Source organism: Hippoglossus hippoglossus, chromosome 21 (assembly GCF_009819705.1).
Source record: "Hippoglossus hippoglossus isolate fHipHip1 chromosome 21, fHipHip1.pri, whole genome shotgun sequence".
NCBI classification, from domain to species: domain Eukaryota; kingdom Metazoa; phylum Chordata; class Actinopteri; order Pleuronectiformes; family Pleuronectidae; genus Hippoglossus; species Hippoglossus hippoglossus.
The window spans coordinates 15,782,168-15,795,879 of record NC_047171.1 but is presented as its reverse complement, the minus strand read 5'-3'; the positions used below and the strand labels follow the sequence as shown (position 1 = coordinate 15,795,879).

General features: G+C 42.5%; 1 protein-coding gene across 2 annotated transcripts; it reads right to left on the bottom strand.

Moving 5' to 3' along the window:
• Nucleotides 1-3,138: 3,138 nt before the first annotated feature.
• Nucleotides 3,139-13,712, bottom strand: shox (short stature homeobox). Of its 2 annotated transcripts, none has more exons than XM_034574623.1 (6): nt 13,193-13,712; nt 11,258-11,466; nt 7,997-8,054; nt 7,736-7,845; nt 5,583-5,795; nt 3,139-5,229 (listed from the first exon to the last, which is right to left on the bottom strand). In XM_034574623.1, exons 1-6 carry the CDS (start codon nt 13,437-13,439, stop codon nt 5,140-5,142), a joined length of 927 nt encoding a protein of 308 aa, XP_034430514.1. In that variant the 5' UTR covers nt 13,440-13,712; the 3' UTR covers nt 3,139-5,139. The 2 variants fall into 2 exon arrangements, with proteins under 2 accessions (XP_034430514.1, XP_034430515.1); XM_034574624.1 differs by having other exon boundaries at nt 7,736-7,824; nt 13,193-13,707.

The window sequence follows — 13,712 nt, the reverse complement described above, 5'->3', positions numbered from 1 at the left end:
GCTTTCCCTACTGTGAGATGTAAAAATGTCTTCTACATAAAACGGCTTATTCACATTTGAAATTTCATCACATGACTGTTTTATTCAGCCTTCTTTCATCGTCATAAGTTAAGTACGACTTAAATAAATCCATTGTTGACGCAGATACTTTACATGAACCTGTCTGATCATTTTTACAGTGAATATATTTGGAACAACTTTGACTTGGCTGCCATGTGACACTGCGTCTTGAATATCGTGGCTGTATCTTTCGAGCAGAGAGAGAACGAGAGATGAAAAAGAAAAAGAAAAAAAAAAAGGTTCTGGTCAGAATTACTGTGAGCCCACTGGATGGAGCTGCAACGACACTCCGCAACAGAGAAACCCACTTTAACCAGCAAACCAGAGGATTGAAGAACAAACCGAGACAAGTTAAACACAGCCGCCATGCACCGTTTCCATATCTCATGCTACATCTGTCTTTTAAGTGACTACAGTTAGTGTAAAAGTTAAATAAAACACTGTGTGTGTGTGTGTGAGAGAGAGAGAGTGTGTGTGTGAGATCATGACTTGAGCAAGTTCAAGCTGCAACTTAAATAATTATTTTAGTCACATTTTACTTTCTTTTTTTTGTCTGGCTTCAGTATTTACAGATGGAGCTGATTCTTTTCCACTAATGACTCCAAATTGATGGGACATTACGCTGCAACAGGACAGAAAATATTGTGTTTTTATCAACTGATAACTGACTTGGATTAGAACAACACAATCCAAAACATTGAACTGAATATAAACTGCTAATGACTGCAACATAAACGGCTGAACGCAATGTGAACTTAATGCTCTGCTATTTTTCTTTCTTTCCTCAATTTTCGAAGTTTCATTTCTTGACACTCTCCACCTCTTCTGCAAAAAAAAAAAAGAAATCTTGAGTGTTGACCCAGACTTAAAATGTTAGTTTTAATATAGTTTTGCACTGTTGATGACTCCAGATACATTTATGAGCATTAGCCAACAAAGCAAACCCAAGTCTAGCCCAAACAAACTGGGATGAAAGGCCTCCTTTGATCCGTTGCCGACCGTAGTGACTTCAGCACTTCAGCTCAATTGTTTTCAGCTGAGGTTTCTCTGGGTGGCTTCACTTCAAGCTACAAACTGAAGCTGCCGGAACAGAACCCCCCCCCCCCCCCCCCCCCCCCCCCCCCAAAAAAATAAAATAACTCTCAGCTAAACCAAACACAAGACAGTTATTTTCAGAGCTGTTGCAAGTAGCTCCTCGAGGTATTGTGATACAGTTAAAATGACTAAACGCGCCGGCTCCGTGTCTTTGAGCTAAATATTCACTGTCTTCTCAGGCCTATAAGCTCTGTCATGTCATTTCACACCACTGCCAGATTTACGTTAAGGCTGCGACAGCTCACATTCCGTCTGATCATAGTTGTGTGTGACATTTCAAAGAGGATTATGAGAATGAAATGTGATAAAAACTATTTTCACGTGACCCCTGAGCACTTGACCGCTGATGAGCTGTAGCGCAGCATACCACCACGGCTCAGACCTCTGGGACTCGCATGTTTTGCAGCCCGTGCTCGTACGAAGCAGAATGGGACATTTTCTGAAGATCAAAACAGTCACTGTTACAGTTTAGTAGGTACTCCTTGAAGTCCATCCCATAATGTAGAGCATGTCAGTTGTTTTATAATAAATGTTTTAATGAATTCAGGCTCAGCTGCACACTTCTCTTAAAACAACAAGGAAATTCAGACACAAGAAAAAGTGAAGCTCATTAACGATTAACCAGATGTAAATTTAATAGTGAGCACAGCTGTCCACTAATTTACACACACACACACACACACACACACACACACACACACACACACTTTCCTCTCCCTCTCTATTAATATATTATTGTGTATTAGTTACCTGTGGCCAACATAAATAGCTTTATGTGCCTGAACATGTTGACAAAGCAGCCATGGCTCATTGGTGCTTGATGGATGGCCGAGTGTGCCTTGCTAATTATTAGTACACATAAAAGGATGCTGTTATTTCCAGAGCCGGCCCAGCAGGCCCCAGCCGGAGGGGTCACTGGGTAAATACGGAGCCATCAGTCTGCGACTATATCACTCAATCTTGATGTATGAGCAAAGAGGTACAAATTAAACGCGCGGCGACCTTCTAGGGGGTACTGCACTCAACAGGACGCCATTTGGACTAATTCCTGTATGGGGTTCAGACAATAGGCCACTATACCACATGGTCTAATTACTCTGTGTACACACATCTGGAATTAAAGTCCCGGGGGAAGCTGATATACTTAAAAATAAGGCAGACCAATGATTTGAGCATTTTAGAAGTGCAAAATTTAGTATGTGTGGGTTCGAACAAATGGAGGGAGAGAGCGATAATCCATAAAAGTGTGTGTGTGTGTGTGTGTGTGTGTGTGTGTCTCGTGGGGAGTCTGAATTCAAATGCAGACGCTGATGAACACATGGCCACTCCTGACCTTCTCACATCATCTGCTCAAAGTTAATCAACGCCGTTGGAGCAAGGAGAAAAGATCCCGTCTGAGCTCAGAGCACATTACATGTCATGCGTCCACTATCCCACACATCTCTCGTTTGCTGTCTATTTTCCCCCGCTGCACTTCCAGGCTCCGGTTACAGCCATCTTGCTTCTATTTGACGACGTCGCAGCGAACAAACGCTATCTATGTCATTTTGACGATCACAGGCAGAGAGTCGTCCCCTGCACGAGGCTCCACGCTCGTGGGGGTGCATCTGGATTTTATAGCAGCTCAATTTTCTCTGTCGCTGTGAGGCTCATATTGGATGTGATGAGCTGGGCCGGCTAACGCGCAGTCTGTGTGAATGCCAACTTTTGAACGATATTGATATTGATCCACAGGTTGAGACAGTTGATGAGCATCAGCCCCAACACGGTGTGAGGCGTGGAGAGAGCAGGGACGTGCATGAGGACGAAGATATTTGAGATATTAAAGGGGAGCTCTGGAGAGTTGTTGCCGTCTTTAAAATGCGGTCAGTTGCGTCTTTAATTCATGAGGATCTTTGTCTCGTTTGTGTTCTTGTGTACAAAGTACGTTGCTGAATGAAACTGGATGTTCCTTGTGCAGTTTAACAAGTCAAATTTTAAAGCTTGAGTACAAATATTTATAACTTTATTGATAGTTTACTTGTACAAGATGTACATTCATAATTTGTGAATCAAACGGGGGAAAAAAACAAACTGTACGATGATTCATGTTTAGGCATGCTTGCATATGAAATGATGAATCATTTAAATGGGTACAACAAATTCCATGGAGTATTATTAAATTCAACCATCCCTGAAATGTTTGTAAACTTGGACACGCTACATTTTTTTAGGCAAACAATGCACTACAGCCACACCTCCTAATTCAAACACTTAAAAAAAAAAAAAAAACATACAAAAATAAATGCAAAGCCATGTAAAAATGTACACTTGTAGTTCAACTATTTCATCTTTCATAAACCTTTTTGACAAAATAATAAATAAAACACCCATATGTTTAATTTAAAATGGAGACATAGATAAACGATTCTAAATGGAGGTCTGTGAACAGAGAGAATGTTGTTTGGAGACTGTTAGAGGTACGCAGGCCCTAAGCGGGGCTGCACGTGTGTCGCCGCTCTGACAGCAGTGTTGAAAAGGTTGTCAAAATAATCTTTGAGTTCCAAAAACAATCCACATGTCGCGATTTTGTCTGGAGGAATTTGTGAAAATACAGTCTGGATTAGGTGGAAATCAACGATGAAATGTCACATATAACATGCAGAATTAAGCGAATCATATTGTAAACAACTGCTTGGTTTTTGGATTACAATGCTGATTTGTTGATTCTAGTATGAACATTTTCCAAAAAAATCCATCAGTAAGTGGATTTTTTTCTCTTGTGTTAGTAGAGTAGCGAAGATCATTTTTTTTAATTCACCCCTTATTTCTGCAGCTTAGAAAAATGTGCTCATGTCTTCCTCAACAAGTGACAACTGTACCTGATGTATACAAAACCGCTTGGATACATAGGAGGGTCGGCGGGATATGGCACCTGGTTTTTCGAGTGACTTTTCTTCAACTCAACAAAATATACACTGCCGTAGAATAGACTGGTGTGTTTGGCAAAGAAATTCAACACTCCAACAGTGCACGGAAAGCAACAGAAAATCATTGGGTCTCTTTGTCGTTGAGAGCTAACTCGCTAGCTGTTTTTACTTTTTTTTTTTTTTTTGCTATTTACAGTATTGCACTTAAACTGCACACCATTGCATTTCAGTTAGACTGATGCTTTCTTCATATTTTCAGAATTTCAAAAGAAAGAAGAAGAAAAAATCTCATTTATACCCTTTATCCAAGATAATGTCCGTTTTGCTGATCACATGACGATATCAAATTCCCCTCCCCCCCTTTTAATTAGTAAAGTAGTATCTGCTTGTAAGTGCCATTTGTAAACACCCACATACAAGACCTGAAGTGCAAAGGCATATCATCACTTCTTTACCCAGGATACAACACAATAAACAGAAAGAAATAAGGACAGAGGGAGCACGCTGTGAGGAGAAAAGCAAACCGAACCTCGCCGACACATGCCCAGCGACACAGAGAAAATGTCTCTCCCCTCTGCGGCCAAGGAAAAAGGAGTTGTTGCTTTTTTTGCTATAGCACAAGTCCAGAAGAAGAGGGATATCAAACCGTAATGGAGACCTTTCACTTTGTAGATGTAGGGGGGGGGCTGCCGGCGTGTTGAATGGCAGTGTTAAAAACAGTTGTCGAGCGATTGTGTCAGGTGTGGATGGAGGCCAGTCCCAGAATGGTCCTCCATTAGAGCTCATGCACTTGGCAGCAGCATGGAACACAGTGGTTGGAGACAAATATGGCCTTTTTTTAAAGTTTTTTTTCCTTAATTTTTCTATGGGGGTTGGGGGGGGGGATGTAAAGGTGAAAGCTGTTCCAATGCTTCGGTGAGGTGGTGTGTGAGTCTGTTTCCCACATGCTCAACCTGTTCGCATTGTCAACATGGCGGCAGCCAGCGTCAGCGAGGCTCTGCTTTTGGCCCTGCTGCTGCCTGCCAGTTTGCTTTGTTCTAACGTCCTCTGGTCTGACGGGCCCCGGCACCGGCCCTCAGACAGACATCCACATGTGTTTGTACGGTCCTTGGGATGTGATCTGTGCCTGGAGTGGACTGAGCCACTGGCCCCGCAGAAGTCCTGCCTGTTGGGGCGAAAAGTAAAAGGTGATTTCATTGGTATTTAATTACCGTTCTCTACAAGTGGTTTGTTTTGGCAGCTGGTTTTGTGACAATTTTCTCACTCCCTCCTCCTTTTTATTTTCCTCCTCCACTGTTCTCCCCCTTTCTCTCCCACACACACTTTCTCTCCCCCCTCTCTGTATGTGTTCCTCTCTTTTCATTCTCACTCAGTGTTTTTGTTTAGTTTAGTTTTAGCTGTGAGTGTCACGGCCCTTTCACAAGCCCAGTCTTGTGTGAGAGGCGATTATGGGCATCAGGCGAGCGGAGGGGCAGCCCGGTGGGGTCAGAGTCCCAGAGCCTCGGTGTGTTTTCTTGCCTTGAGTCGCAGGTCGGCGATGCTCGAGTTCTTGCTGTTGCTTTTGGCAGCCGCCGCCACTGCCGCCGCTGCAGAGGCTGAATCGGCGAGAGATGCGATTGGTAGTCCGAAGGGAGGGGGCGGGAACATCAGGTAGGGAGCGTGAGCGGCCAGGTGAGGGTGCAGGTGGGGGTGTGAGTGGGCGACGCCGTCCAACTGGAGCTGGGCTTGGACCTGCAGGACAGCGAAATATAAAATTAGTCGGCATCGGAGCCTCGGGCCGTGTGTCTGTGTGTGTCTGTGTGTGTGTGTGTGTGTGTGTGTGAAGAGGGTCTAGGATTCGGGTTTCACATTCTGACACTATTAAATACTCCCTCAAATGTTACCCCCTCAAAGCTGTTGCTTACACTATGTTTTCTAAGAAAATATTTAAGGGCTGCACTCTCCACTTGAGCCCTTTCTTCACGTCAGCTATTCTAAAAGTTAATGAATCATACATTGCTCTCAGACACCACATCCAATTTAATCATCCAGAATCAAAGTCTTTCTAGGACCCAGAACAGATTTGTTTAATTCAGACTGAGGACTCCGTTATACCCTTGGAAATATGCAGTCTTGTTATCCTGATTATGTATTCAATTGCATAAATAAACAATTTTGCACTAAAAAGACATTCACATATTTGGAGTTATAAATATTTATCCAGACATATTCCTGAGTCAAGGGAAAAAAAGAAACCATAAGGAGCATAGAATATCAGTTTTCACATTCTTGGCAATTATTTTATAAGAAGTAGGTGAAAATTAAGCATCCGCTCACTTCAGAGGGAGCGAACTGAGCCTGTTGCCATTTCTCATGTGTTTCAAACACCACAGGAAGAAGTGGGAAAACTCAACTATTTCATGCTTCCTTCTCCAACCAAAATAGAATGATATAAAGTCAAAGTTTTAACTTGACTAAATATTTTCTTTTGCCGCTTTGCTACCTTTCATATTTGGCCCAAAAATACTGAGAATGACTGGAGCTGAAGTTGGTTAATGAAAGGGGAAACTCAATAGAACCACAGATTTATCGTTGCTCGGCAGCTCCGCGATAGAATCCAAACAAAACCTCCCGCAGACTGCGTCTCCACACATCTCATTTACCAACAACCAGGTAACAAACTGCAGCTGTGACCGATAATTTCCAGACTTCGGATGAAATCGCAGAAGCACTCGTGGAAAACTGAGACTCGATTTTCTGGAGGAGACGACAGAGAGAAATGCGACCCTGACAAAACAGGTGGTGGAGGTTTGACGTGTGTGTTCACTGATAAATCTTCACACACATGTGAATGTACATGTGTCACACACTCCCAGCTTGCATATGTATTTTAGTTTATTTCATGTGAGATGATTGTGGCAGTTTTCCTTCTGGATCCTGAGGATGGATGCAAAGGTTTAACCCCATTTAACCCTCACACCTTGCGATGTCAAGTCACCACCCAACCCCACCACAAGACTATCCATTCATTTGTTTTATATGCGTATGCTGCATTGTAAAAAAAAACTGTGCAGCCTGTGCGCACTGCCTGTTTCACCCTCATACAGTGTGCCTCTCTCTCAGTATGCAGGCCTCAAGCCTCCACCCCTGCCAGTGCAGCTCAACGCCAATATCCATAAGAGCCCGACTCCATTCCCCTGCTTTCATCATCTCTTTTATGTGCCGCGCTGTTGGCTTAATTAGGCCGCTGCTTTTTCACCGGGGTCAAGCCGACAACAAAGCAGCCAGGACACAAAAGCAGATAGCAGCAGATCAAATGTCCGTCCACCTAGCTCCCCTCTGCCTGCACAGGCCGAGCCTCTCAACCCAGCCACGAGGTGAAAGGTGCACTGAGGTCTGAGCTGCTCCCTCCTCCAACACACATCACTTCCATCTAATAGCTATACACATGGCCTAGATTCATGTGGATGTACAAATATAGAAAGCTTACTTTGACTCTGAGAATCACACCGTGTAGCTCCATTACAGATTCCCCAGTCGTCACCCCTGCATCACAGGATGCTGAGTAATCATCTTTTTTTTATTTTACTGCAACTCTGCCTGCATTTTTTTTTACTTTTCTACATTTAATTAAACCTGAGCTCGATTTAATTTTTCAAGCTTCGTCAGCTAACAAGGAGAAGGAGGCCTACCTGTTGGAAGGGCATCCGGAGAGCGCCCATGTTGACGTAGGGTGCTACTCTGCAGGCGTCCAGGTGACTGCCGCCGCCCAGAATAACACCTGGAGAGAACGGAAAGATGTCTGTCAGACAGCCAGACAGTTGTTGTTATGTGAGGAAGTCAGAGTTTTTTTTCACGTGCAGTAAAAAAAGAAATATTTAAATAGTGACAAAGAGTTAAAGTAAAATAACCCAAAAAAAGGAATATATAAAATTAGAAGAAGAGATATTTACCTTTGTGCATCTGATTTTCTTGTTTTCGACATTTTGCTCTTCTGTTCTGAAACCAGACCTGTGAATGAAAAAGTAAATCGTAGATAAGACAAAGACATCAAAACAAAAATGTATTTTTTATTTTATGTCAGATGTTATTTTAATAAAGTTGTAATTTGTAGAGAGGCCACTCATTTTAACAAATAAAGGAAAAGCACATATAGTTTATATCAGTTCAAATGAAATCTTATTTGTCAGTTTGTGAAAAATGTACTATGAAATACTTCTATAATAAAAACATTTATGGGAAACTAATAAGATTTATGGAGGCTGGGGGAAAATAACCCACAGTAAAAAATGATATAGGTGAATAAAAAAAACTTTATAAACTTATTATTGGGCTTCACAGTTCATTATTATGAGAACACAGTGGTTTTATAGGTCGTAAAAAACAACTAGATTCTCTGTAAACTCAGCAGTGAATAATCTACCACAGGCTCACAGAGGCTGGGGGAACATTATGGGAATTATACTGTGACATTTGGTTTAAAAGGATATTTTTTGAAATGAGAAATAATCCTCGTTAAGCACCCTGCAGTGTGCCGAGTGTCTGTGGAGCTGCAGGCTTCAGGCTCCGGCCTATTGTTAATCATCATCAGCCTAATTTGCCTCCGTGAATAACATTATCCCCCCCCCCCCTCCCCTCCCCTCCCTCCTCCGACCCCGCACTGATTATCATTTACAGATGCGAAATTACACAAAGGGCACAGACTGATGAGGAGGACGAGGATGAAGATAATGAGGAGGATGACGAGTCAAGGTGCCGTGGAGCCATTTTAAGTTGCGTGGCGCGACGATCGACGTGGTGTGGACGAGGCTGCAGCAGCAACGCGGTCGATAGCGTTTCCAATCATGAAAAAGTGACGTGAAAATAGAAATATATTGTTTCGCCCTTTAAAAATAAATCTTAAAAATTGTATGGCCACACATTACAGGGACGTTAAAGTCATATTTTCGCAGCCTAAGATTGAATAAGCATAAATATATTATACTAATTTAATTTAATTATTATAACATTATTATAATTATTATTACTATTATTGTTGTTGTTATCATTATTATTATTGTTGTTGTTTATCCTCATTACAGTTGTTGTTATTATGAATAGTGGCACACGCTGCATTCTGATGGACGTGTTGGGGCGCTGAGCTGTGAGCTGCTCAGCGGTTAAATGGTGGTAGAAAAGGTGTTTATGAAAATCCCAGGTGATTTTGCATAGACGCACAGTAAACCCCTCAGATAAATCAAGGCTAATATTAGACGGGCACCGAGATCAATTCCAATTACGCGCCAGTATGTTAAGCAAAGTGAACTACACTGGTTCAGACAGTTATTTCTTCATTAAGGACCACTCAATGATGCGCTTCACAAATACCCTAATCTCATTTCCTTTTTGATTTTTTATTAGAGACAGTGAATAATGACATTTAATTTAGCAGCGCGCCAGAAACCCAAAGATATTAGTCCTAACCGAATTACTGCCTGCTCCTCACCAAGCTCTCATAACTTTCAATTAGATTCATTGACAGCTGCTCGGAGCGCAGGTTCTCATGGCTGCAATTCACTCGAACACACAGGGAGTGTGTGCGAGTGTGTGTGAGCGAGTGAGGAGGAAACGTGTCCCCAAAAGTGTCCAAAACATGGGGGTTTTTAAAAAATGCTTCATTTTCCAATAAGAGACAAACGACGTCTCCTGTGCGTCCACATCCATTTTACGCACAGGAAACGCAAATTTGGGGTCTTTACCAAGCAAATTTACACCATCAATTATTTTTAATTCACACTTTATTAGTGATAACTGCGAGTGTTGCCCTGCAAGTCCGACCGTGTTTGACTCAAACCGGTAGTCGACGGGCTTATAAAGCTCCGTGATGGCTTTTTATTCATCCGATTAGATGGTGAACAGCAGCGAGAGTTGGGCCAGAATCGAGTTATTTCTAATGTGTTTTTATGGCGACACTACATCAAGCCTATGGCAGATATTACAAAGAAAATGAGGAGGGATACGAGTTGACATAAGAGCGCGTCCCCTGAAGCAGCCATTCAGGCTCTTCATTCATTTTAATCATTGCTGGGGATTTTTTTCTTCTTCACTGCTCCTCATCCTCCTCTTCCTCCTCCAAGGATCGTAGGAGTGGAGGCTGCAGGCCTGCTGATGGACGCTCTTACATCCCGGGTGATTTACAGCAGATTAAACTTGTTTGATATCTATAATAACAAACCACTGCCTTTATAAATACTGAATTTCTGTTCCTCTTTTTTTTTTTTTTTGCTATTTAGCTCCTTGTTAATTACATCACAGGAAACACATGCTGGACAAATATGGTTAAATATTCAGTCTAAATTTGAATTACTTTATTCCCAAATCATCCAGTCAATGTTTTGCAGCATTTTACACGAATGTCAGAGTAGCAGAGTTAAAAGTCTCTGCAGGAATATTGTAAAAATATTTCAGACTTTTGTGGGGGACAGAGGCTGCATCATTAATCTCAGAGGTCTGTGGGGTCAACCTGCCTGGAGACTGATGGGCTTTTAATTTTATTGCATGTTGCAGGACACATGGTGTATTGACATCACAGAAGATACAGGAGCAAAACGCTGCACTATTTTGTTTTGTAATTTTTGACATATTTTATAATTATTGAAACAAGACCTGAGGCTCACCCAGTATTTCGTTTTGTAGCATTTTTTGCAAGGTTGAAAACATGATCAACATGAACTCGAACCCGGCTAACTGAATTATTTAGAATGAAAGAGAATAGAAAAAGGGCAACAAACTTCCCCTCCAGCCTATTCTTTTTACAACATTAATTATTTTATAGGTAAATAAGTTTAAGAGGAAACCATGGAATTTATTGTTTTCCATATGTGGCGCAATATTTTTGATTTCTTCTCAATTGTTTTTGAATGATGGCTGTTTTTTTGGCGGTAGAATAAAATGTGGTCATTGACACAACGCCTACAAATCGCAGAACATCTCGCTCACATATTCTAAGAAATATATCAGCCAATGCATCGTCTAGCAATAATATCCCTCAAAGCAGCAACAATACTGTCTGTGGTGGAGCAGGAGGCTGTGATCGCTGCAGACGCACAGTCTCTGCACAAAATGTTGTGGGACAAACGTGGTTTCCTGTGTGTGGCTCGGTCTGCAGCTCCGTGTTTTAACAGACACATGCGTCAGTTAGAAAAAGGGGAAGCATGAGGCAGAGGGGTCCTCACCTGCACCCGGGCCTCGGACAGCCCCAGCCGCTGACTCAGCTCCTCTCTCATGAAGGCGTCCGGGTAGTGCGTCTCGTCGAAGAGCCGCTCCAGCTCGTTCAGCTGCTCCAGGGTGAAGTTTGTGCGACTCCTCCGCTGCTTCAGTTTGCCCTGCGCGTCCTCGTCCTCCGACTTCACGTCCTCCTTCTTCTCCTTGCACTCGTATATCCCTGTTACGCGACCCGGGGTTAGAGGGGAGAGGGGAAGAGGAGAGGACGCGTTCAGTACTGGACATTACAGCCTCCTGAGGGAGACGCGTAAATACGCACACATCACGGGCCTTTCTCTCACTCTTACGCACACATAGCCTACAGTACTGGCCCCCCCATAGCCAACACTGGGCCCCCTGCTTTAGGCCTGGCAGTTGGCTGTAACACACACACACATATACATATACACCCTAATTCTTCCAGAGAGGGCCCTGTGGCTGCACATTTCCAGCCTCCATAAGTCAGTGAGCTGTGTCAGTGCAGTTGTAAAGGTAAATCAGTCAATACATGTCATGTCACATTAATAAGCCATTTAAAGTCCAGGCTGAAGCTGAGAAAGATGTAGGCCCATTACCTGCTTCAGTGAAACACAGAGGAGTTACTCCAGACTATAAATAAAAATGTGTCGAGCAATTTATTCTTTTTTTCATTTAAACTTTAAATACTTGTGTTTTTTAGGTTGTCAGTATATAGGCTTTATTATATTTTAATTGGACTATATACTGCACCATTAGCTGGTATGTGTGTTGTTATTATTAGTAACAGACTTGACAACTGCTGCAATTACTTCAATGTTCTTGTCGCATTTTGTCGTTTGTAGTTTGTTGACGTGAAAGTGTGTTTTTTCCCCCACAGCTGAAAAGCATTTGATTTTATATAAATATCAAATGAAGCACACACACACACACATACTCACTCACACACTCACACTCACACACACACACACATACTCACTCACACACTCACACACTCACGCACACAGAGCGAAGCAGACTTCCTCTCTGTGGTCTGGATTTAATGAAAAAGTAAAAAGGAAGAATAGAGAAAAGTGCAGAGCCTTATTTGCACTGCTGCTACAGGATAAATATAGAAACAAGTTTAAAACCAGTCACTAAATGTCTAAAAGTGTCCTCGCTGCACATCGGCCTGTCCAACTGTCTCACTGCACTTTATAAACATTTCATAAATGTGAGGGTTTTTAGAGGAGAATCCATTTTTCATTTGTTTAGTGGCAGATTGTTCAAATTATAAGAAGCTGACATTTGATTTTGGGTACATAATGTAAAGAATATTGCACGTCACACAAAAGGGAAACTACATCAGAATAGCATTGCAGTTATACTTTTAAATAAAGCCACATTTAATATGAAGGCTCTGTAAAATACTAACAGAGAAACAAGTTAAGTAAATTGGAAATGTTGAGGGTTTATCTTGAATTATTGACAGATGTTTTTTTTGTTTTGGCAAACAATGTTACATTTTTCATTACATAAGGTTAAAATAATTTCTAAACGCCACAGAAATAATAGATGATAATTCTTTTGTTAGAATTATAAGAAATACCAGGGTATTTTTTTTTTTTCGTTTGACCCGAGGCTGAATGTCTGAAAACAATCCTCCAACAGTTAAAGCGACGGTCAGACCATGGGCCCGCCTCCTGCTTTGTAAAAATAATGGTTTTAATAAAGAGAATAATGCGTAAACTTTGTCCGTGTACGAAGTGAAGGCGCACGGCGGTGGAATTAAAACCATTTTTACGCACGGATTTGCAGGGGTTTGTAAAAAAAAAAAAAAAAAAAAAAAGCCTCGCTGCCGATTCAAGACAACTGAACTTGAGACATTTCCGCGACACAATCCCCTGCACGGAGCGGTTTGTTCAAATTAAAAAAAACCAAACAGATCTTACCATCTGTCCCTCTGGAAACATTAAAGTCCTTGAGCTTCTCCTTCTCCAGCTCGACGTGGTCCTTGAACAGATGCACCGGGCAGTGGTTGCCCTCCGCTATGTCCTGCAGGTTTGTCTCCGGGCTGCCCAGCTCCCTCGCCCGCGTCAAGCCGCTCTCCAAAACTTCCCTGTACGTGATACTCTCTTTGGTGCTCTCCTTGGTTTTCTGATCGAACGACTTCGACACGAATGCCGTAAGCTCTTCCATGGTCGCTTCTGTCGCTCAGTAGTGTGTCCTGGTCAGGGGAAATCCACCGTGGACCGCCAGGAATACGACACGGCACCGTCTCGTCTCGTCTGGCTCTGTGCGCACACGCCACCACACCAGCGGCACCACTGCTCACGGACGTAGCGCTGTGTTTTTGGGGGGCTGAGGCTGGCAGCAGCGGCAGATAGGAGGGGTGGAGAGGAGGTGAGATCACTCCTGCTGTTGTGACTGTGTATTTGAGAGCACACTATTTATACACGGCCACCTCAGCCC

Bases quoted from the DNA above. Each gene is read 5' to 3' on its own strand.
- shox (XM_034574623.1), bottom strand. From the start codon at position 13,439: ATGGAAGAGCTTACGGCATTCGTGTCGAAGTCGTTCGATCAGAAAACC. The intron at 8,055-11,257 runs GTGAGGACCCCT...TTTCATTCACAG, and splicing joins TGTCCGAGGCCCGGGTGCAG to GTCTGGTTTCAGAACAGAAG. The intron at 5,230-5,582 runs GCAAGAAAACAC...TCGCCCCAACAG, and splicing joins TCGCCGACCTGCGACTCAAG to GCAGGACTTCTGCGGGGCCA.